The 25,711-nt window shown below is 37.5% G+C and overlaps 1 protein-coding gene and 1 long non-coding RNA gene across 6 annotated transcripts in view; both read left to right on the plus strand.

The window, feature by feature from the left end:
• Positions 1 to 24,918, plus strand: part of LOC5571981 (titin) — a 174,129-nt gene extending 149,211 nt beyond the window's left edge. For 4 of the 5 annotated variants that reach the window (XM_021856005.1, XM_021856040.1, XM_021856010.1 and 1 more), the window contains exons 8-10: positions 29 to 175; positions 22,294 to 22,439; positions 24,354 to 24,918. In XM_021856005.1, the coding sequence (XP_021711697.1) occupies positions 29 to 175; positions 22,294 to 22,439; positions 24,354 to 24,447 (387 nt within the window). In that variant the 3' untranslated portion in view covers positions 24,448 to 24,918. Of the gene's footprint in view, positions 1 to 28; positions 176 to 22,293; positions 22,440 to 23,699 lie in introns of all 5 variants that reach the window. The other variant, XM_001660034.2, reaches the window with a different exon arrangement.
• On the plus strand, positions 2,275 to 3,158 carry LOC110680389. The gene is made up of 2 exons (XR_002502870.1): positions 2,275 to 2,661; positions 2,721 to 3,158. It is a non-coding gene; the product is annotated as an uncharacterized LOC110680389 (long non-coding RNA).
• Positions 24,919 to 25,711: the final 793 nt, after the last annotated feature.

Raw genomic sequence — 25,711 nt, forward strand, 5'->3', positions numbered from 1 at the left:
TAATCGAATCATACCGTTGACTTTTTAGCTGCTGGAGAAGGACGCCACGATACGGTTAGGCTGCTTCAACACGATGGACGAAGACAGCGACATAAAGTACCATCCGTTCTTCGAAAGCATTGACTGGCAGAAGCTGGAGAGACGAGGCCTGGAGCCGCCGTTCAAGCCACAAGTGGTAAGTGAGGAATTTTCCTATGGGGAACGGGTGAAGGTATTCTGGTTCCATGAAGGTTTGGAAGGTTTGGCCCATAAAATGCAAGTATAACAAAATCTGCGAGTTTTTCGAAATAATTATTACATTATTATTACATAGAAGGGGTTGGTGGTCTGATGGCTACCGCTTTTGCTTCATATGCAGAAGGTCATGGGTTCAATCCTAGGCCCGTCCCTTTCCTCGTACTTTGTAGTTGTATATCTCTCACTTGCTTCTATCTTCCATTCGAAATATATCACACTCAAACTATTCGTTTATAGCAAACGCTAGAACCAGAGACGGACATGAAACCGTTTCCCTAACGCTTCCTACTTCCACGCGCACGCCTTCCTTACGCCTGATACATAGGCAGTCTGCTAACTACAAAAGCAAACCTCTCTGCCATGCCTTTCCCCCAATCCATACACTCCCCCATGAACTGACGTGGATGCAGTGGAATATACGGTCTACGTGGGAGTCAGTTCAATGCATCATCAATTCCTCCCCCTTCCCCTCATTGGTCAGCATTCTGACGTGGCAGGTGCCATTGTTGCCTAAAAATAGAAGATCACCAGCACTTATACACTGAGGATGCCTGTTAGTCCCAAGCAGTTATTCGGTTGGTTCCTTGTGTAAGTGCAGCTGATCTGGCGATACTGGAGTGCATCCACGGGCGGCCAATCAAGCTCAAGCTCAAGCTCAAGCTCAATTATTACATTATTATTACAAATCTTTTGTTGTACTTAGGGTTGGGAAATGTCTTGAAATTCACCCTACAGTATCCAAGAAAAGCAAATCACAGTCAGCGAAGCCAGTGAAACTCACGCTCATCGCTGCTGTAGACAATGGACCTATGCACGAGTTCATCATTTGACGTTTTAGCGGTGCCGTGTTATTTATGTGGCCATGATAACCAGTGAATTCGGCACCGCTCAAACGTCAAATTAGTGAACTCGTGCATCGGTCCATAGCCTTGAAAATCGAAAAAAAACATCCGTTGCTAAGGGCAATCCAAAATTACTCTAGAAAAATTTTCTATTTCCCGCTACATTTCTCGCATTCAAAGCCTTCAATGACACTATGGACCAATGCATAAGCTCATTTTTTGACGTTTGAGCGGTGCCGTGTTATTTACGTGACCATGGAAATTAGTGAACTTGGCACCGCTCAAACGTCAAATTAGTGAGCTGGACCAATGCACGAGTTCACTAATCTGACGTTTGAGCGGAGCCGAATTTAGCACTGGTTGTACGATCTGGAAGTGGCGGCTCAGTCAAGGATAAAATATCAATTCTCGATTACTTTTTCAAATCGACGTAAGTAACTTGCATACGGTTTTGAGAAAATTAATTCAGAAGAATCGCAACCTGTCTTCTAAAACTGTTTTAAAATGAATCACCTTTCTAACATGTTTTCGACGTGTACATTTCTTAAATTTTGCATACAATGAGCTCGCGTTCAAAAACTATGGAGTTCCTAGTATTTCCCACAAAAATAATTATAACAAAATGATAAGCCGTTTCATTCAGTTACTTTCGACGTTTTTCTACCAGTGTAAAATCGACTCAAGTAGTGTTTTGTTTTGATTCGTGGTTAAGTCACTTTGTCTCTTCATACAGCGGGGTGGCGAAAGTAGTGGTTAGGTTGCGAAAGTTGAAAATCTTACTTTCGTCGTTTTGTAAATCCGGAAATTAAACGTTCTAAAAGTGAAAAATCGAGTTGGTTCAGAGCGGTACGTGTAGAATTCTGCCTGCGAAACACGTAGAATCGATAAAGTAAGTTTGCATACTTTTTTGACTTGAGTCTGTATGAATAAGTTTTCGAGAATTGTTGAGCTCATTGCATGTTTCTATTTCAAATCTGTAAAGTATTTGTGACTACACATTTTTACGGTAACAACAGTAGGAATGTTGCGTTCATGTGATTATTCAACAAACTGTCATATTCTACAAACGATTTCACGACAATTTTCAAAGAGAAATTCTGAATGTATCCAGCAAAGAGATTCCGGACGATTCATAGAGAGGGTCCTATAACATTTTCCCGAATACCACTACCCCGAAAACCATTACCCCGAATGCAACGTGACACATTAGGTGATATGAATAAAACCGAGCATTTGCTCATGCTCAAGCTGATTCGAGCAAAGTAAAGTCTCTGAGCATTTACTCAAAACGGTATGAATAAAACGATACTTTACTCAGAGTAAGTTCGAATTTCGAACATAGCTTTTACTCTGTCAAAAATGTTGTTTATGTTTTGACCTGGGATTGACTATCAGAGTTTTGAGAGGAAATAGAATGCCCGTGGTGCAAATATAGATAGTTTTTTTTGCCGATTTTTTTTCTGTTTGCTGCCCGGAGAAACTCAACCATCATGTTCCAAGGAACGGTATACACAGAACACCCAAGTGATGATTCTGCTGCAGTGTACGTACACGCGTGGTGGTAATTCGTCCGTCCGTAACGGTAAGTGTTTTGCACTTGTGTTATCTAGCAATTTAGTTATTTGTGTTCCTCCCAATTAGCCCTCATCGGTGGACAGGCAGTTATCGAAAAAACAGGTGCCCATACTATCCAGCGGAATCGGTGCCCAAGAACAAACATAAATATATGCACCAAAGGACAACACCCATCGGAGTCCCTGCGAGTCGATTGCAAGCGTTGAAAAACAGTAGCTCCGTCGTCACAACCCAAACCAGCTGCAATTGTTGAAGAAAACTCTTTTTGTTTCTATTTGTTGAATAGACACTCAACAGAGAGTTACCAAACTAGCGGTCAATTCGGCTGCCATAAATGGGTCCGACATACCACCACAGGCGACCGGTGAAGAAGGCACGGAACAAGGCAGCGACATCGAAGCTAACCGCTCCAGTGTGATGAGGGAACATGTCGGTTGGAATATGCTACGGCCACTCTAGGCCGTTACTAAATATATTTAAATAAATTGTGGTACGAACTTAAAATAGGTGATTTTCTTAACACGTATTATTTTTATTCTTATTTATTTTATTTAGGTGGCTTATAGACTTGGCGAGTTTGCCGCTTAGTTTTCTTAGGAAGTCATATTGATGAAATAATTTTGTCAAAAGAAACTTCTCTGAGAATTCTTGGAGTTTCTCAAAAATGGTTTCTGCCAAAACAATCACCAGACGGCCGATTTTGCGAAAATTTATTGAAGAAATACTTAGATTTATAAGACATTTTTCCAGCTAAACCTTCTAGTTATTTGGTTCACTTCGGCAGGGATTTTTTTATTAAAAAAAAAATACAGCGCTCATATTGTCCACAATTTACAATGAAAGTGCTTCTCATTGTAAAGTTTAAGATAATTCATGTGGAAAATACATACCAAAGTGAATCATAGCCTTCACAAGTAACTCTTTGTCCAAGTTTTCTAAAAACAGAAGGAATTCTTTGAAGGAATCGTCCACTAATCTTTAAGGTAGTTCTTCTAGAGATTCTCTTTATAAATTCGAGGTTTTGTTTTAATAATATTATAGGTATATGATGGGGCCTTTCTTAGCCGAGTGGTTAGAGTCCGTGGCCACTAAGCAAAGCCATGCTGAAGGTGTCTGGGTTTGATTCTCGGTCGGTCCAGGACCTTTCCCGGTGAGGACGTAATGTCAAGAAGAAGGTATATGATATCTGTTTTTATATACTTATAGGTATTCCAGAAAACAGCTCGATGACTTACTATCATCGAAATTCTTATACTGTGCATTGCGCGATTATTTATCGCGACGGCGATCTTGAAAACTTCTTAAATAAAATGCTTGTAGATCGCCGCAGGTACTTCAAATCGTTTTTGTGTCTTCTGCGAGATTATTCCTGATTATCCAAGGCATGATCGCGCAGAAGACACCGAAACGATTTGAAGTACCTGGGGGCGACCCATTAATTACGTAAGACAATTTTCGGGGTTTCTCAACCCCCCCTCCCCCCATGGTAAGATTTTTTGTATGAAAATTAAAAATAAATTGTATGCCGCGTAAGAAATCTCAGACCCCCCCTCCCCCCATAAACCCTTACATAATTAATGGATCGCCCCCTGCGGCGATCTACAATATTTGAAGAGAAATTTCTCAGAAAGTACATCCAGCAACTCTGAGGATTAAAAAAAAATAAATGCCCTAAAATACACTAAATTTATGTCATTGATTGTTACCAGCATTAAAAAATCTGTATTAATTTTGTAAATATTAATTTAAAAAATCCACTTAACGCATCTTAATCATTTTCGAGGGAATAATTCCAGAGCACATAAAGCGATTACTCTTAGGAAATTTTCAGGAAATTTGAGCATTGATATTTTTTAAGCTTTCTTTTACCGTCTAATTTGAATTACAGAGAGCTTCAAATTCCGAACACTCTTCTTTGTTAATGGAACATTTTACACGAAATGTTTTAATACTTCCCGTAGAAAAATTTCCACTTTCGAAGTTTGATTTAATTACAATTATATCTTGTATAAACTATTTTAATTAATCCGAAATTCAAATCGCGATGTCTGGAATATAAACCAAAGTGAGGATGCGGATCCTTTCTGATTTTTTCTGTTTGATTTTTGATAAGTGTTTAATGCATTTTGGACAGTGCGTTATGCGTATATAATTTGGCCACTTCCATTCGATTTTTCCGTTAATGGCCAAATTATATAAGCGTAACTGTCTGTCCAAAATACTTTGATCACCCCATAACGTCAAAAATTCCTTTAAGATTTTCGAAATAGTTACTCAAAAAATTTATTTTGGAATCCAGAGTATCGATAGAATGTAAAAAATCGAGAATCTATTGAATTTCTTCAATATTTCTTTAGAATACATAGAAGAATTCAAGTAGCTTATCTAAAATGCTGTTTTCTATTAGGTTTTTGTTCAACTTTGGAGATAATTCCTGAATGCATTTTAATATGAAATCTTAGATAAATTCCCCAGGAAACAAAACTTCTCAAAAATAATGTTTTCGACACCCCCCCTTTGCTCCCCATGAATTAGTGAAAACATTTTTTATTCAGTATCCGAGTGCATCCGTTTTTGGAATTTTTAATTAAACTTTCACGATTGAAGTTTTCAACTGAGCATGGTCAGTAGGTGACTCAGGATTTTCTGAGAATTTACTCAGCTTTTACCGCTTTATTCATACGAATATGGATGTTCGAAAAGTAAATGCTCAAGTACTCAGTTTTATCATATCAACTTGAGTAAATGCTCAAAAAAATTATCTGACAGGTGGATTTGAGTAAAGTAAAGCTTTTGCTCAGTTTATTCATACGACCTATTACCTCGAAATCCTTTACCCCGAAAACCAGTTCCAGTAATGCGACACTTCTCCGAAAGTCAGTGATGCACTTCAATTCTACAAGGACGTTCGTGAATTTGAGCCTCGTACTGTGTACGACAAGCGAGGTTTCCTGGTAGTGTTAAATAGTTGTCGGTGTAATAACTGATAGGAATATCAGTGATTTTTTTATTCTTTCAATCATCAGTTGTTCTTTCGAGGTTGTATAATGTCAGTGTAAAAAATTTAATCAATGATTGTTCCTTCTTTGAGTTATAGGCTGTTCTTTCGAGTGTTTGAATTAATGTTTGAGCGATAGCTGTCAAAAAATATCGACTGACACAATTGTCTTGAGCGAAAGTTGACAGTGCATTGTCTCCAGCAATATAAAAATAAAATTATCCATTAGCATCAAGTAAGACAACGTCTTTAACATTAACATGTGAAAATGAAATCAATATCAGCATTATCATCAGGAAAGATTCATGTATGAGGTCTATCGTTTTTCGGGATTCCTCCGCTCCGACACGTTTGTTCCCATACCTAAAACATGAGCTGTCGCACTTTCGTAGACCGCTCCCCTCCTCCTAATGAGTGACGTTATTATCGAATGATCCCTCAGACGAAAAAATATTAATTGCTGTGAACACAACCATCCTCACAAAATCAAATGCACGCCAGTGAGTGAGATTTTGATTCCCACTTGGCCCTTAAGGTCATTGAAGCCATACCTCGAATTTTCAAGAGCACAAATTTTGAGAGCCAGACATCCGTTTGTGCTAACAATTTGACTCACTGGTCACTTGCTGGTGGTAATCAGTGAGTTAAATTTTCGGCACAAACGGTTGACCGGTTCACTATATGTGTGCTCTTTAAAATTCGAGGGTTAGCTTCGATGCATCTTCACCTTAAAGAATAGTTGTGGATTAAAAGATGACTAAATCTTTGATAAAAAAAAACAGGAATTCAAATAATGAATAAATATCAAATACCTAGTAGGATATTACATTCAAGTTTGGTACCGTTGTTATATTATCAATGAGTAAAGTATATTTCAAAGTTCCAAAAATAGATAACTGCTCATCAGTAGGATGAAACTGAAATGTTTCAGTAGAATCTTGACGACCACCAGAGAGGAATTCTTCGAATTTCAGAGAAATTCACAGAATGAGGGATTCTGAGCCAATCTCAGGAAGAAACTTTGGATGCATTATAAAGACGAATCTGAAATAAATTTCAAAGAGGGATTTCGAACGAATTCCAAAGATGAACACTGGAAGTATCTTTGAAAGGAATTCTGGACGAATTTCAGAGGGAGAGAAAAGAAAATCTGCAAGAGTCCCACAGAGTAGGGGGGTCCGTAGCCTTGAGGTTACGCTTTCGCTTCGTAAGCGGAAGGTCATGGATTCAATTCCCAGCCCCTCCAAAAAATTAACCGTCCAGCCACCAGAAGACGCCGCACGGAGGACCGTGCATAGGGGAGCACATCCATCCTCCGTCAGTATCAGATGGTGACTGAGACAAATTGACCCACTTCGCAGGCAGCTAGCCTCAAACGACTCAGGAAAAACGGCAAAACGAACCACCGCAAAAGAGCAACGGACTATGGCTTATGGAAATCGATTGGACCAACAGCAGAGCACTCTCCTACCTGCTCGGTGTGAGAGAAAAAAAAAAGAGCAGAAGAGAGTGAAAGCAAATGTAAATATAGATTAGTTAAAAATAGAACTGTATCGGTAAGGAAGATACAGATAAAACTGATTCCGGCACAGTAGTGGCCACGAGCACGGAGTGCCTTAATAAAAAAAAAAAAAATTATCTCGTTGCAAGCATAGAAAATTCCAAACATATTTAAAAAAAAAAAAAACAAAGAGTCCCACAGAGAGATTCTGGGCGCATATCAGACAGGGATTCCAAATTAATCTTAGGAAGAGATTTCGAATAAATTTCAGAGATGGATTTTGGACATATTTCGGCACTGTATTCTGAACGAATCCCTCAGCGGGAATCTGGATTAATTTCAAAGAGGGAAGAATGACGAACCTCAGATAGGGATGATCTATATGACGATCTATAGATGATAGATGATGATGATCTATAGATGAAGTAGATGAATCCCTGAGAAGTATTCTGCACAAATTTGAACGAGTAGGGATCCGGACGAGTACCAAAAGAAGATTCTGCTAAATTTCCAGAGAGATATACCAGACAACGATTTCAATCGAAACTCAGTAAAGGAGAAACGAATTTCAAAGATGAATTCGTCCTAGAGAAAGATTTTGGGCAAATCTCACTAAGATTTAAGATAAATTCCACAAAGACATGTCAATCAAATAGGGTCCTAGAACGTTTGATAAAACCTTGTTTTCATTGAATAACACGGTAGAACGTGTTCTTGCTACCTACTTACCTCACCAATCATATAAAGGCCTGGGTGGCCTCTGCTGTACGTAGGAGACATTTCCATTCTACTCGGTACATGGCCCGAGGCAAATACCAGAGTAAAGTTTGGACACATCCTAGAAAGGGATTCTGAACAAATCCCATTGAGGGATTCTGGACGAATCTCAGAGAGGGAGTCTGTATGAACATATTAGGATAGGACAAATTCCTGATAGAAATCCTGGACGAATCCTATGTATGTAGTTTGAATGAATATTCAGGGTGTCTACTCGTTTACCGAAATGAAATTCCCTGATATTTCCAGGATTTTTCCAGGTTTTATAAATTAGTTCCAGGTTCAAGAAATACTCTAATTTTATATGAAAAAACAAACTAATGACAGTTTTAAAAAGTGTTTTAAAGTGCATTCACTCTTCTAGGCATTATAAAACAATGTGCTAACAACATTAAACCTTATTTCGAATATTCATGTGAATTGTTTTTAATGATGATGATGTTTTTTTATTTTATTTGTAAAAGTTCGTGTTTAGAAAACGAATAATAAAGTTCCCGTTTAATCGAATCCGACCTGTAAAACATTTACAAATGTGGTAATTTAGGTAAATGATTAATTGATTGCATTTCATTCGAAAACTTTCAAGAGCTCTGAAGGAATCATGATTGTAAAAACATAATTCGAAGTTGTTTAAATTCCAGATAACTTATCCGGAATCGGTTTTTCAGAAATTGAATATTTTCCAATAATTTTAGAAATTGTTCATGAAGCATGGCTGGTAGGGACTGAGTGTTTTGAAAATAGAAAATTCAGAAACTTCTTGCTTTAAAAAAGAGACTTAACAGTAACCAAAAAACAAATCGAAACCTAACAGGAACCAGGAGAAAGGAGTTTGATTTTTTATGGAATCAGACCTGACATTTCTCTGAGAATATTTTTTTGTTTGAATTTCCTCGAGATATTACGACAAATGATAGTGTTTGTATTACTGCTTTTTCAATGATTTTCTCAAGGAATTTCATCAGAAATAATCTCAGATATTTGCCCAAAGATCCAGATATAACTCTGAAGATTTCTTCAAATTAGATAAATGGATAGATATTTTAATTTGAGAGATTTGATTTTTTCTCCAGGAGTTCATTTAGTAATTATTTCCCATAAAATCACTTCAAGAATTTTCCTAAGGTATTTCGCTAAGAATTTTATTTTGGATATCTTAAATAACAACCTGAATTTTTCCAAAAAAAAAATCACAGGAATTACCTCGAAGATTCCATCAGGAATTACTTCATATATAATTTCAGATATTTTTCAAGAAAATCTCTAGTCCTCAAGGTTTTTTTTTCGGTGATTTTCCCATCGGTTTCCTAGAACATCGTCCAAGGCTCCCGTTTTAAACATGTTGCAATATTTTTAGAGAAACTCTTGACAAAACTTAAGAGTAATTGCTAAAATTATTGAAAAAAAACAGATCAATATTGAATCTCTGTGAAGCAACTCCTTGAAAAACGAAATCGCTAAGAAATTGGTAGGAAAGATCGAAGGATTTCTTGGAAAAAAAGTTGTAGTAGTAACTAATATGGAATCTTAGATGAACTTTTGAGATTTCTATAATATTTTTTTATTTGATTCATTAAGGAATGTTTGGGACAACTGTAATCCTTGGTTGAAATGCAGAGGAAATTCCAAAAATAAATAATAGAGTAACTGAACCACGAAACACAGGTCAAATATGAAATGATCCTAATAGATTTACTGATTAATTACTCGAGGATTTTTTGTAACAATTCTTTGGAGTGAATGTGGACATAATGGCATAGAAATTCTTAAAAAAAAAACCTGAAAGCTTATGAATCATCCTTTGCGGGCTTCTTGGCAGATACAGTTAACTCTCCCTTACTCGATATTGAAGGGACCATCGAGTTAGGGAGGTATCGAGTTACAGAACACAAAAGCAGTGCAACTGCGTTCCAAGGGACCATCGAGTTAGCCATGAAAACCAACATTTACTATGGTTCTCTAACTCGATATCGAGATACGGAATATCGAGTAAGGGAGAGTTAACTGTATTCTGTGGGAATCTTTGGAAGATTTGATAGAGTTACAGCTGGAAAATTCGGTTGAAGAATTATTGAAAAAATATCTCGAGGAAGTCCTAGAATAGTCTTTGGAAAAAAAATTGAAGTAATCTCTAAGAAAATGACTGGAGGTAGTAACGTGGAATTGCTCGAGGATGTCCTGAATCAAATTCTGGTGACATTCCCTTAAGCATCCTTTGAAAAATTGCTGATAGAATTGGTAGAAGAATCTCTTGAAGAATTCCTGGAGAGAATCCTGCATTAGTCCCTGAAAGTATTCCAGATGAAATATCTGGAGAAAAAACAAGGAAAATTCTTAGAACATTTTCTCTAGAAATATGTGAAGAATTTTTGAAAGAATTAGTTGAATAGTCTCGTAACAGGCTCTGAAAGTTTCTCGAGGCCTCATAGAATATTGCATCAGAATTCACTACAAGCAAGATAGGGAAAAAGATCCTTTAGAGACCATATTGGTTATAATAGGGACTTTTCATCACAAATAGAGACTTATTAGAGATTTGAATAAAAATAGAGACCAAGTCTCTGAAAAAAAAACCCTGCCCCCAGCCCTTGATATGAGAATCCAATACTGATCAAATATACCTGAAGATATTTGATGTCACTGAATAACTTAAGTAACGTTATGATAGCGACGTAGCCGAATTTTTGTTATTGAAGAGAGTATTCAGGAAAGTAATGGTAATCTCTGGATTTTGACGCAAAAATCCTTTGAAGTGAACATATTCTACCATGAATTACTGCCTCAAAATATTTTCCCTGATTGTAATTCAAATTCCCTGAGAATTCCAGGTTTTCCAGGTTTTTCCAGGTAGTAGACACCCTGATATTAGAGAGAGACTCTGAACGAATTTCAGAGCAGAAATCTGGTATAATTTCAGAAAGGGATCCCGACAAATCTTAGGAAGAGATTCTGGACAAATCAGAGAAAGGGATCCTCGATTTATTCCAGAAAAGGACTCTGGATTAATTCCTAAAAGAGATTCTGAACAAATGTATGCCGAACAACCCACAGAAAGGATTCCAAATGAATGTCAGAGAAGGATTTTTGAAGAACTCCAGCTAGGAATCCCGGACGAATTCTTAAGTTAAATTTTTAACGATTCCCTGATTGGAATTACTATCAATTATCAGGGGAAGAAAGAGACAGATTCAGGACAAATCACCGAGACTGATTTTGACCGAATATTACAGAGGAGTTACAAATAAATCCCAGAAAGAGATTCTCAGAGACGAATCCTAGAAAAAGATTCTGGCCGGGTCTCAGAGATGGATTCTGGACGCATTCTAGAGTTGGATTTATGACGAATTCCAAATAAGGATCCTGAAGGATCCCAGTGAGAGGTACTATACGAATCTCAGAGAACAGTATTGGAAGCATTCCAGAGGGAAATCCCTAACAAATCTCGGAGAGGAAATTTGGACGATTCCCAGGGTTATTTCTGGACGAATCTATTAGAGATTCTGGACGAAAGTCGGATATTGACTCCAGATAAATCCTAGAAGAGGCTCATGGACGAATTCCAGACAGAGATACTAGACAAATCCAAAGGAGAGATTATGAACGAATTCCAGAGAATGATTCTGGACGAATCCCAGGGAGGATTTCTGGACGAATTCTAGAGAGGGATGGACGAAGCTCAGACTTGAATTCTCGACAAACCTCAAGGAGGGCTTTTGGTCGAATTTCAGCGAGAAATTCTGAACTAATTCCAGATGAATTTTGGATGAAAAACACGGATGGATACTGGACGAATCCAATAGAGGGATTTTGGACGAGAGGGTTTCCGCTCTAATTCCAGAAAGCGATCCTGTACGTATCATACAAAAGGAATCTGGAACAATCCAGAAAAGGATTCTGGACGAATATCAATATTCCGGATTGTAATTTTGGACAGATACCAGAGATGAATGCCGGACAAGTCCTAGAGTGGGATTCCAGATAAATCTCAGAGAAGTACCAAATCCTAGAATGGGATTCTTAACGAGTTCCAAAGGGTAGTTCTTAACGAATCCCAGAGAAAAATCCCAGAGAAAAATCCCAGAAGGGCATTCAGGACGAACTCAAGGGAGGGATTCTCGACAAATGCTAGAGAAACATTACGAACAAATCTCAGATAGGGATTACAAACGATTCTCAGCGAGAAATTCCGTACGAATTTCAGAAAGGAAGCCCTGACTAAGCCTAGAAATCCTCGATGAATTCCAGAGATCAACTTCTAATCATACGGATGGATTTTAGACGAATTCGAGAGGGTTTCTGAACGAATAAAAAATGGAATTTTTGATTCCAAGTGAATTTCAGATAAGAGTTTCTGACGAACTCCAGAGAAGAATACCAGACGAATCCCAAATATGGATTCTAGACTTATCCTCTAGAGGGATTACGAACAAATCCAAGATATATGTTTCAGATGAATCCCTCAAAATGACTCCGGAAGAATCTCAGAACGGAAAGATGAACAAATTCCATAGTGGGATTTTTCATGCACCTCAAATAGGGATTCTGAAGATATACACTGTCCACCATAAGTATGGAATCGTTGCAATACTGAGTTTTGCAGCACTTTTAAGTTTAGCATCACCCAAAATCCAGTGATATAATTTTTTTCAACAAAAATCAAAAATCGCAGGGGTTCAAAGACGTATTTTTTAAGATGACCTCAAAAATACATTGATCTAGCTTTTCAGAATCACGAGATAATATCCATTTAACCCTTTGGGGCCGGCGCGGTCATATATGACCGCAGTGCAAAAAAGGCTGTAAAAAAAGAACCAATGAACAAATGTATATACTGTCTTCGGCAAAGTTGTCCCAAATATACTCTTTTATCAGAGAAAAATATGAAGTATATGCCTTTATGACCTAATTGACAACCTAGAACATCCTGAACATCCTGAAGTTTGGAAAATTTAACTATAAGTACATACTAAGCGTGAAATGCTGTTTGTGAACATAAATGATGTTCAGGCTAGATAATACAGAATTACTCTTTTAACAAAAACACTATTTCACTTGCTTTGCTATGTCCTGGGATGTTCTAGGACGTCCAAACTGTCCTGAAGCACACTCTTTGAAATCTACAACCGTAACAGTAATTGTTTGGGTTAAAAACAATTACATTACAAATTCAAATAGAATCTACCAACCTCTGAGAATCTCAAGAGCTATTTCAAGGAACGTTTGGGATATTCCAGGCCCTCCAAATTACCCTGGAGTTCAGAACTTCAGGTCTACACTTGTTCCAGTAGTTATTCTCGCTAAACTGAGTGAAGTTATATAATCTACAATGTTTACTGAACCTTGTCACGGATCAAAAGGCTACTTCAAGAAACGTTTGAGGTAATCCAGGCCCTCCAAATTACCCTGGAAATCTGAATTTCATGTCTACATTTATTCCAGTAGTATTTTTTGCTAAACTGGGTGAAGTTATATAATCTAACATGTTCACTGAACTTTCGCACGTATCAATAGGATGTTTTAAAGAACGTTTGGAGTATTCCAGGCCCTCCAAATTACCCTGGAAATCTGAATTTCATGTCTACATTTATTCCAGTAGTATTTCTTGCTAAACTGGGTGAAGTTATATAATCTACCATGTTCACTAAACCTTCTCATGCATCAGTAGGCTGTTTCAAGGAACGTTTGGGATATTATAGGTGCTCCAAATTACCCTGGAGTTCAGAACTTCAGGTCTACACTTATTCCAGTATTTTTTCTTGCTAAACTGAGTAAAGATATATAAGGGGATTTTTTTTTATTACCGTACGGGTTTGGGCCGAAGGGTCTCAGATTTTCATGAAACTTTTTCCACAGGCAAGGCTATGAATAAAAAAAAATTGAGAAAAATTCAGGGTCGCCTATTTTTCCGGAAAACTCAGGTGAAAATTTTTTGTTTTCCCTTGACACTACTTACTTTGAAAAATCATAACTCTAGAACGAAGCATCGTAGAAACAAAGTTTTTATTTGAAAATTTAAGCAAATTTTCTCAAAAATCAAAAAAAAAAATATGAACTGGAAAAAGTTTTCCACAAAATTTTCCACCATTGGAAAAATTCGTAAAGAAAAGCCGTAAAAACTATGCCCGAACTCGTGGAAAATTTTCAAAAAAATATTTTCGAGAAAGTAATTTTATAAGCTTTAATCACTAAAATTTTTGGCATGCACTTGTTTTTCGTTTTTGAGTTATGGCCAATTTTGTGAAAAATGTCCAGATGTGCCATATAAGACTTTTCTTTGAAAAATCATAACTCAAGAACGAAACATTGTAGAAACAAAGTTTTTATATGAAAATTTAAGCAAATTTTCTCAGAAATCCAAAAAAAATGAACTGGAAAAAGTTTTCTACAAAATTTTCCACCGTTGAGGAAATTCGTAAAGAAAAGCTGGAAAATATATGCCCAAACTCGCGGAAATTTTTTAATAAAATATTTTTAAGGAAGAAACTTTATGAACTTCCATTCTGGTAACTTTTAGGATGTACTTTTCTTTAGTTCCTGATTTGCCATACATGCCTTTTCGTTTAAAAATCATGACTCTAGACTCATCATGACTTGTCGAACCGGATTCAAATTATCTCAAAAATATGAAATTTTTGAAATGGAATCAGTTTCCCAGGACATTTTTCACTGTTTATGAAAACAAATAATGAAAACCCGATTAGCTATTCCAGCTTTCAAACAAAGTATATTTGAAAAGAGCGATCAATAAGATCCAATCCTACAATATTTTTCAATACGCTCATTTTTCGTTCCTAAAACATGATCAAATATTGCTAGGATGAGCTGTTTGAACCATATATTTACAAATTTATAAGTTCATAAACAAAATTTCTTAAGAACGAAACTACATAGAAACAAAGTTTTCTTCAATCAGAATGTAGGCAATTTTTTCCTGTTAGGTAACTACAAAATTGACAGTTAAATAAATGGGTAGACAATATGACAAATAGGTATTTACCAATTCAAGTTTAAAGCGTTGAAATGGCTTGAGAATCATAAGTTTACCAAAAACTAACAAAGAGCAGTGAGAAAGTGCAAGTGTTGTCTATCAGCTGTATATTCCTCGTTATTAATTTTTGGAAAGTGAAAAAAGTTTTCCCGAAGCTGTTGAAATGGACATAGTTCAATATTACGAATACAATTCTTTATGCTGTAACCCCTTCGGACTGGACGGCCACAAATCAGTAAGGACAAATCTACGATCGATCAGCCAAGGCCTCATCAGTAAGCTTCATTCGAATGGAGTTCGGTGGATTACGGAAAAGATGAAAATTTGCGTGAAGTGCTCCATTACCGGTTCGACAAGTCATGATGAGTCTTGAGTCATGATTTTTAAACGAAAAGGCATGTATGGCAAACCTTTGCATTTTTTACAAAATTGACCATAGATCAGGAACTAAAGAAAAGTACATCCTAAAAGTTACTAGAATTGAAGTTTATAAAGTTTCCTTCTCAAAAATATTTTAATAAAAATTTTCCGCGAGTTCGGGCATAGATTTTCCAGCTTTTCTTTATAAATTTCCCTAACGGTGGAAAATTTTGTGGAAAACTTTTTCCAGTTCATATTTTTTTTTTGGATTTCTGAGAAAATTTGCTTAAATTTTCATATAAAAACTTTGTTTCTACAAAGTTTCGTTCTTGAGTTATGATTTTTCAAAGAAAAGTCTTATATGGCACATCTGGACATTTTTCACAAAATTGGCCAAAACTCAAAAACGAAAAAAAAAGTGCATTCCAAAAATTTCAGTGATTAAAGCTTATAAAATTACCTTCTCGAAAATATTTTTTTAAAAATTTTCCACGAGTTCGGGCATAGTTTTTCCGGCTTTTTTTTACGAATTTTCCCAACGGTGGAAAATTTTGTGGAAAACTTTTTCCAGTTCATATTTTTTTTTGATTTTTGAGAAAGTTTGCTTAAATTTTCATATAAAAACTTTGTTTCTACGATGCTTCGTTCTTGAGTTACGATTTTTCAAAGTAAGTAGTGTCAAGGGAAAACAAAAAAATTCCACCTCAGTTTTCCGGAAAAATAGGCGACCCTGAATTTTTCTAAATTTTTTTTATTCATATATCCATGAGCCCTGCCTGTGGAAAAAGTTTCATGAAAATCTGAGACCCTTCGGCCCAATTTGTACGATAATGAAAAAAAACCATAACTTACCAAGTTTACTGAACCTTGTCACGGATCAATAGGCTAATTCAAGGAACGTTTGGGGTATTCTAGGCCCTCCAAATTACCCTAGTGTTCGTAACTTCAGGTTTACATTTGTTTCAGTAATTTATCTCACTAAACTGAGTGAAGTTATATAATCTAACATGCTCACTAAACCATCTCATGGATCAATAAGCTCTTTCAAGGAACGTTTGGGATATTCCAGGCCCTCCAAATTACCCTGGAGTTCAGAACTTCAGGTCTGCACTTGTTCAAGTAATTTATCTCGCTAAACTGAGTGAAGTTATATAATCCAACATGTTCACTGAATTTTCTCACGGATCAATTAGCTGTTTCAAGGAACGTTTGGGGTATTCCGAGCCACCCAGATTACCCCGGAGTTCAGAAATTCAGATCTATAATTGTTCTAGTAATTTTTCTTACTAAACGATGAAGTTATTTAATGTTCACTGAGCTTTCTCACGAATCAAAAATATATTTCAAGGAACGTTTGGAGTATCCAGGCCCTCCAAATTACCCTGGAGTTCAGAACTACAGGTCTTCCCTTGTTCCAGTAATTTTTCTTTCTAAACTGAGTGAAGTTATATAATCTAATATGTTGACTGAACCTTCTCATGGATCAATATGCTGTTTCAAGGAACGATTGAGGTATTGCAGATCCTTCAAAATTTCCCCAGGACTTCAGAACTTCAGGTCTACTATTTTTCCAGTAATATTTCCTTCTAAACTGAGTGAAGTTATATAATCTACCATGTTCACTGAACCTTCTCACAGACCAATTGGCTATTTCAAGGAACGTTGGTGATATTCCAGGCCCTCCAATTTACCCTGGAGTTCAGAACTTCAGTTCTACCCTTGTTCCAGTAACTTTTCTCGCTAAAATGATCAAAGTTTTTCCTTTGGGGCCGGCACGGTCATTTATGACCGTAGTCGGAAAATGGCTGTATAAAAAGAACCAATGAATAAAATATATTGTCTTCGGAAAAGTCCTTGCAAATATACTTCCCTGTCAGGGAAAAATTTTAGGTGTATGCCTTAATGTCCTACTTGGCAACCTAGAACATCCTGAACATGCAGAAGTCTGACAAATAGAATAATTAGTATAAAAGTAGCTGAAAATGCCTTTTGTAAATACAATTGATGTTCGTACTTGGTAATACATACCTATTATGTCAAGAAAAACGCTGCTTCACATGCCTTTTCATGTCATGGCAAAGAGTTTACTAAGTACTTAACTGACAATAAGGCAATTCATGAGACAGCTGTGATCAGCTATTTTTTTTTTTTTTTTGTTTACCATGAATTTTTGACAATCATCGCTTGGGGAACAAAGGAGATTGGTAAGCACTGATGACGCTTAACGAAATTTCGGTAAGTTTAGTGTTCACTGTGCTTGCACTTTGAGCTGTCAACCCAATCGCGAAGTGTCCTCATGGATAGTCTTATAGTCCACACTGCCATCTGTTGCAAGAACCGCGCGAAGCACTGTCTGCCATGATGGATTTTTAGTTGACGTTTGCCTAACACGCACACTACTACACGAATTGCCTGCACTGTAAGACCAAAGTACTCTTTAAAGGGTAAAAAAGTACTCTCTTTGAGAGAAACTAGTTTAACTCATAAAAAGAGTAAAGGGCCTTTACTCATTAAAGAGTAAACGGCTTGTACGTCAAATCGACGAGTAAATTTTACCCACTATGCCAAACTAATAAATTGAGAAACAGAGTAAAATTTACCCACTATGCCAAACTAATAAATTGAGAAACAGAGTAAAATTAACATTACATGTAAGTTTTGTTCGCATCATTCAGCAACGTGTACACTATCAAAAGTCAAAGCGGTCGAACACTAGCGCCTCTGGTGGAACGATCGCGTCGGTCAAATGAAATTCAAATTCATCGTTAAACGCATGTACCATGAGCTTCTCAAGAGTGTTACGTCTGTTTGTCTGTGACAGTACAGTAGTGACGCCTCTACACGGATAGTCGTGTTGCACGATTGCAAAAAAGAAGTAGAGCTCGAGATTTGTATGACGATTACCGGATCTTTTCGTAAAGGAAAGAGTCTTGACTTCCTTGGGCACATAGTATGGGCGCATGCCTGCCACACGATATACCCATGCAAAAAGGTCATTAGCTGAGAAAGATCTCAGGTAATAAATGTGGAAGTGCTAAACTAACACTAAGCTGAGAAGCCAGCTTCCTCCCAGTGGGAACGATATGCCAAGAAAAAAGAAGAAGATTCTTCGACAAACACATATATTCAAAACGTGTTTCTACTCGTTTACGCATTTAGACTCTACTGACGTTTTCACAAATTGTTCTCAAACAAAAGGTGAAAAGCAGGGGGGTTGAAAATAGTATAGTTTTACGTGGCATAATTTATAGATGCTTCCCAATAGATGTCGCTAATTATGACTGGAAACTTTGTCGAATACACCATGTTTGGAAGTGCTTCGTTTCGTGGTTATTAATTTATTACCAATAAATCCTGACTCTCATCGCGTTGTAGATCTTATGTACTGAACATCCCGACAAGTTAGATAATCTAGAACATTCGAAATGATCTGATAAGACTTCAAGTTATGAACTCAAGAGCAGTTTGGAAGACCTAGCACCTCCCAAAAAAAAAATTTGTCATCATTTCTTGTTATGTTTAGCATTTTGAGCACCAAAACTATTGAAAGGCGTTAAAAAACTGTATAATAGTTCTTGGAAAAAATCAGGCCCCAAAGGGTTAAGGGGTTCACAATACGACCGTTACCCTAATTGATCAAATATTAAGCCCGGATAATTTTCTGGTTCTCTAGATCTGTGCTCTTGAAAATTCTGGGTTTGGCATCTTCATCATAACAAGGTCCTAATATTTCTGATAAAATCTTGTTTTTATTCTATGACACGGTAGAGCGTGTTCTTGCTACTAGATAGGCAAATTTCCGCGGTCAAATAACGCTATATCATACTAGAACTTCAATTTAAAACGTCAAAAACGCCTCTGGGATTTTATTTTTCAACGCTAGGGTTCCTATCTGACATATCGGAACGTACATGGAATACGAAATACACCATGAACTTGAGTTTAAACCGAGGAGTGTGACTAATTCTGAAAAACAAAAAAAAATGGACTTAAACTAACGAAAAACATGTATAAATTGAGTAAACATGTGTTTCTGGCCTAAACTTAAGCGTTTGGTAATAAAATTGGGACAGAGCTTTAGGACCATATTACCATTTAATAACTATTTCCATGATCCAGGATTTTTCATGTAACTTCCACCAGGAAGTCCTCCACGGATTGCCTCCAGGATTTTTTGCAAAGATTTATTACAGCAATTCCTTTTGGATTCCCTCCAGGAATTCCTCCAGCGATTTGCTCCAAAAAATTCTCCAGGGTTTCTCCGAAACCTCCTCAATGAACTTTTACAGAGACTCTCCTAGAATTCCTTCGGAATTCCTCTAGAGATTCCTCACGAGTTCTATTAGAATTTTTGCCGTGAGTTCCTTCTGAGCCCACCGGGAATTTCTTTAGAGATCCTCCGAGAAGTCTACCGTTGTACCGTTGAGAGTTCTTTTGGATTTCCTTCATGGTTTGTGCAGGAAATCTTTCAGAGTTGCTTCAGCAATTCCTCGGATTCCCTCCAGAAATTTTTCCGAGCTCCTTCAGGAATATTTTTGGAGAATTTCCTTCAGGGTACCTCATGGAATTTCTTCGAAGATCCTCCGGGAATTCCTTCAGATTTCCTCCGGGCATACATTTGGAGCTCAACTGGGCATATCTTCAGATTCAGATCCTGGCTTTTTCCAGGAATTCCTGCAGGAGTCCTTCAGAGTTCTAGTAATACCTCGGAAATCCTCCAGATTTTCATTAGGGATTCTTCACGATTTTCTTCGAAAAATTCTCTACATTTCCTCCGCGAATTCCTCCAGAGTTCTTCAAAAACTTCTCAAGAGTTTCTCCGGAATTTCCTCTAGATTTCCTCCGGAAATTCCTCCTGAGTTCCTTGTGTAATTCCTTTGGAGTTTCTCCAGGATTTTTATTAAGTTCTTCCAGATTTCGTTCAGCAATTTCTTTGGATTTGATCTAGCAATTTCTCGGAACTTCTTCTGAATTTCCACCAGGAATTCTTACAGAGTACTGCCAGAAATATCTCTTGAGTCCCCAAACGCTTGCTGTGGATTTCATCCAGTAACTCCTGGAGGTCTATCGGGAATTCTTTCGAATATTCTCCATAGTTTCTCCAGGAATTTCTCCGGAGTTCCTCAAGCAATAATCCCGGAGTTCCACCAGACACGCCTCCGAAGTTCTTTCAGCAACGCATCCGGAGCTTCTCCAGGAACGCATCCAGAATTTTTCAATGAATTGCTCTAGAGTTCCCCCAGGAATTCTTTTAAAGATTCTCTAGGATCAGAGTTCCTGCTGGAATTCCTTCAAAATTCCTCCAGAAATTCCTTCAAAGTTCCTCCAGAAATTCCTTCAGAGTTCCTCCGGGATTTTTAATTCCTCCTGAGTTGCTTCAGAAATTCTTCCGGAGTTCTTTCAGCAATTCTTCTGGTTTTTATCAAGCATTTGCTACGAAGTTCCTCCGGAGCTCCACCGGGAATCTTTTTGGATTTCCTTCGTATTTGCTTTTGAAAACTATCCGTAGTCCTTTCAGGAATTCCTCCAGAGTTCCACCAGGATCTGTTTGTAGATTCCCCCATGAATTCCTTCGAAATTCTTCCGAAGTTCCTTCAGCAATTTCTCCGAAGTTTCTCCAGAAATACATCCGGAGTTCCTCCTGGAATTAAGTGTTCCTCGACGAATTTCTTCAGAGTTGCCTCGGGCATTCCTCCAAAAATATTTTCAGAGTTCCTCCAGCAATTCTTCTAGACTTCTGGATATCCTCCAGAGCTCTGCCGGGAATTCTTCCAGAGTTCTTGCGAGAAATTCTTCAGAGTTACTCTGGGCATTCCTCCAAGAATTTCTTCGGAATTCATCCTAGAGTTGCTTCGAAGTTTCTTCGCAGATTATCCAGGAATACTTTTGGAGTTTTTTTCAAGAATTTATTCGGTGTTCCTCTTAAAGTTCCTCCAGGATTTTTCTGCAGGATGTCCTCCATAGTTCTTTGAAGAATTTCTCCGGAATTTCTCAAAAAAATATTCAGCAGTTCCTCCAGCAAATCTTTCAGAGTTCTCCCAGGAATTTTTTGGAGGTCCTCCAAGAATTTCTTCAGAGTTCCAAATGGATTTTCTTAGAAGTTTCTCCGGAAAATCCTTAGAAGCTCCAGCGGTAATTCCTTCATATTTCCGCCATTGTTCCTCCAGGATTTTTTTTCAGGAATTCTTCATATTTTCTCCAGTAATTCCTCAGAAATACTCCGTAGTCTCCTAGGAATGCTACTGGAGTTACTCCGAGATTTCTCAAGAGTCCTAGAATTTCTTCGGAATTCCTTCAGAGTTCCTTCAGGAGTTCCTTTTTCCCGAAATTCCGGATTTTCATCGAGCAATTCATCGAAAATTCCACCGAAGTTCAACCGGGAATTGCTCCCAACTTCCTCCTTTAATTCTTCCACAGCAGCAGCAGGTGAAAAATTGTAGCTTCCGGCAACAATCTTTAGAATTTTGCTAGTTTAATACTATTTGTTGGTTTTTGTTGATCATGTTCGAACTAGATCGAAAAAAATACAACAACCGGTGCATGCGCGTGCAGTTTGCTCTATTTTTACTGGTCTACACCCGATTCTGTTTTTGCACGGATTTTTTTTACACGGTCGTGCAAAAAAAGTTTCCATACAATTTTTTCCGCCAAAATCTTATTTTTGCATGAAACGTCGAGAAATGATGTTACTTTTTTTACACGGTTTTTAAAATTTTGAACTGAAAACTTTTTTTGCACGGTACGCATCCCCCGTGCAAAAACAGAATCGTGTGTATTTAGTTTTGACAGGTCTATTTTTGATTAAAATTTGGACCAAAATATGGAGCACCGATGAAGTTGCTCTAACAGGCATTACGAAACATTACAAACATAAATTTAGACTGCCTAAGAATTGGCTCAACTTTAATTTGGTCGAAGTTTGGTCATAATGTTTGCAAACAATGAAAATATTATTTCTTCTTTAAATCCAGTTAACCCTTTCTCATCCCATAAATTTCACATCTTCTCCTTCCAGCGACATCCTCTGGACACGCAGTATTTCGACAAGCAGTTCACACGGGAGCGGGCGCGCCTCACGCCGATCGACCGCAACATTCTGGCCTCAATGAACCAGGGACAGTTCGAGGGCTTCACCTACACCAACCCGAACAACACTTTAACGTGAATATTGCTATTGTGTTTACACATCAGTTGCGATTACCAATTTGTGTTACCGTTGTTACTCAGTTTACTACTGATACTACTATTACCATTTATTTTAATATGTATGAGTACACTACTACTACTACTACTACTAGAGCTGACTACTTTGAAACCGTTTCGCGCTCACGCACACATCCGATTCGGAAACCAAAAAAAGATCAGTAAAGAGAAAACTCGAACCAAATCACAAACACACACTCACAAAACATAAACCAAAACATTGAAGCAAACTGTGACGGATACATGTTTTTTTTATGATTGTAGAATTATGAATCACCCCTCACCGCGATCATCCTCCATTTTGTTGTTAAACCGAGAATGTGTCATATATTCAAGCAGAACAGAGAAAAATGCATAACTTTTGTCCACTAACTGCAAGTTAGTAAACGTTGCCCATCATCAAGCAAAACCCATACGAATTAGATTGTAATTTATTTGAAGAGCAATAAGCAGAAGTAGTTTTAAAATGGCTGACAAACGAATGTTGTGAAAACGCAGTGCAAAACCCTTTGTTGAAAAGATTTGAAGTGGAACCAGCTGCGGTGCCCGCTTCGCTACGTGTATGATAGGCCGCTGTCCAAAGACTCTTTCTTTTTTCGATTGAGTTTGAATGATCTTTTTGACCTTCTACTTTCCTTAGTTAGATCACTGTACATTATCCTATAGTAGAGCTGTCCAGAACCGCTGCCGAACCCATTGGTTGCTAGCCTGTTTTAGTTTTGTGTTTCCAGTGCACATATGTAAGCATAAATCACTCCACCATCAATCCGCTCTCGCTGCACCGATTTTCTTTCTGTTTACGAAATCAAAAGCAAAACCCGAGCCCGAGTCCATCTTTGACGTTTCCTTTTCATTTCGATTCGTCCCACCCCTCTCTCTCATGTCCGACTAACAACAAACAAGCGAGTTTGTTTTTAGTATTGTTTACGATTTGATTTCGATTTCCCCCTTTTTTGTACGATTTTACTATAAGCGATAATAATACTTTTCTTTTCTTCTTCATTCTTTATTCTTTTCCATGCCCTGTACACTTCCGACAAAAACTCTTACACAAAATGTTAAAACGAAACGAAAAATGTAACATTTTTCTTGCAACCAAACGGCTACATTTGATGTTTACTATTTTTGGCACGATCACACACGCACACAACAAACAAAAAACACATGAACACAAACACACACATTGAGTTGGTCCAAACTTCCAACGCCGCAATGCAGGAAATTGCGGAAAAAGAAAGCGAAGAAAGAGAAGAAACTATATTTTTGTCCTCAATGTGGTGATATTAAAGTAACGTATAATGTATTTTAGTGCGACAAAGGTGGAAAAGGTGAGAGAGGTGTTTCCCCGAACGATTCCCCACACCACCTTTCGATTTAGCAGTTAGAGTTGTACTGTTTTGTTCTTTTGTGATGTGCAAAGCGAAGTCGTTTATTTTTTATTTTGATTTACAAGTTGTGTATAAACCTAGATAAAAAATGTCAATTTAAGAACGCTTTTTTTGAAAAATAAAACTTATTTTTACTGTCGCTTGCTATTTCTTTGAATAGAATGACTTAAACTGACGGTAGTGTTACGATGTACAGTACTCAACGATGGACATCGAAGTAATCGTTGACTTTTTGACACCACGTGTTTGACAACACTTGATATAATTACGGGGCTAACTTTTTATGGAATCCAACTACAAAAATCGCTCATTTTCCCCATTCGGAAAACTTTTTGACTAACGTGACCATCCAACCATTTGAGTGACTGACGCATGACTGTGAACCTGTGACCTGTCAATGTCTGTAAACCGTCCAGTTGACACTGAACAAGCGTAAACCTAATGCAATTTTCTATCCACCACACGATCCTGACATCCAACTCAGGACCCCAGAAGTTACGTACCACCCGATACGACAAGCGGTAATGGCGGCCAGTCGAGCCGTCTACCACGGTTTCCGCCGACCATATTACTACTGACAGAACCGAAAGTGACACCCCTACCGGCGTGTTGCGAAAACACTCACACAGCGACAGCAAGAGACACACAAGCACCTGCTTTGATTTTTGTTTTTGATTTTGATCACATTTTCTCTTCGAAAAATAAAAGAAAATGGCGACGGTGCCGGTATTTTTGACGTATATCGCGAGTTTTTTTCCTTCTTGACGAAAAACAAAACAAAACGAGCTAGTGCCGACCCTTTACGTAAATACCCGATGAAAGAAATCGACGATTTCCACTGTTGGAAGGACGCACCCTAATGATGTATATCTTCCTCGCTGTATACCAAAACAAAATAGAATAATAAGCAAAACATACAAACGACTCTCTCTCCTTTGTAGGTTTAGGTTGAATTATTTATTCACATAGGAAAAGATTGAATTTGAACTTCTCTTTTTGAACGTGTTGTTGTTACAAGATACGAACATTGCGGAGCAATCTTTTTTTCTTTAAGACGAAAGAGGAATATCACCCGATTATTACGAATATGGAAACAAAACAGGGAACGTCAGTAAAGCCCGTAAAAATAAATTTGTAGACTATTAAGGTCCGAACGCAATGATAGCGGAACGGCAACGGAATGCGGTACCGGTTCGCCAGGATTAATCACACCATCTCGGTTGAGCTGACAACGAATGAAATTGAACTAACACTGAGTCGACAAGCTTGTTGTAGTTCATGCTGGCGAACCGGTTCCGCTTTCCGTTGCCGTTCCGCTATCATTGCGTTTGGGCCTTTACTTTTTGGCATGGAGCAACCAATTGTATGTATTATATTTGAGAGAAGAATGAGAGAATGGAAAAATAAAACACAAATCAATGAATTTGCGATGCAGTTTCCATGGATTAATGATGACAAATCCTTCATGTACACTGAAAAAAAACATCGTCTCAGAACCATATGTTGAATGTTGTCCTCCTCACTATACGATCCGAAAAATTCTTTTATTTTTTTTATTTCTTTGTTAGGGTGGATAACAAATATAATTCGAACCACTACATATTTTCGGCCCTCTGGGCCATTTTTCAAAAACTTTCTTTTCTTCATCCCAAAACGTTATAAACCATTTGCAACATTGTCTGAATAAGTATCTTTAGTTAAAGCCGTTCAAAGCCATTTTAAGCAATTTCAAGCCGTTTTAAGCCGATGTAAACCGATTTAAGCCGTTTTACACCATTTTAGGCCGTTTTAAGCCGTTTTGAGCCATTTTAATCTATTTTAGACCGTTTTAAGTCATTTAAG

The sequence above is a fragment of the Aedes aegypti genome, chromosome 1 (genome assembly GCF_002204515.2).
Source record: "Aedes aegypti strain LVP_AGWG chromosome 1, AaegL5.0 Primary Assembly, whole genome shotgun sequence".
Lineage (NCBI taxonomy): Eukaryota > Metazoa > Arthropoda > Insecta > Diptera > Culicidae > Aedes > Aedes aegypti.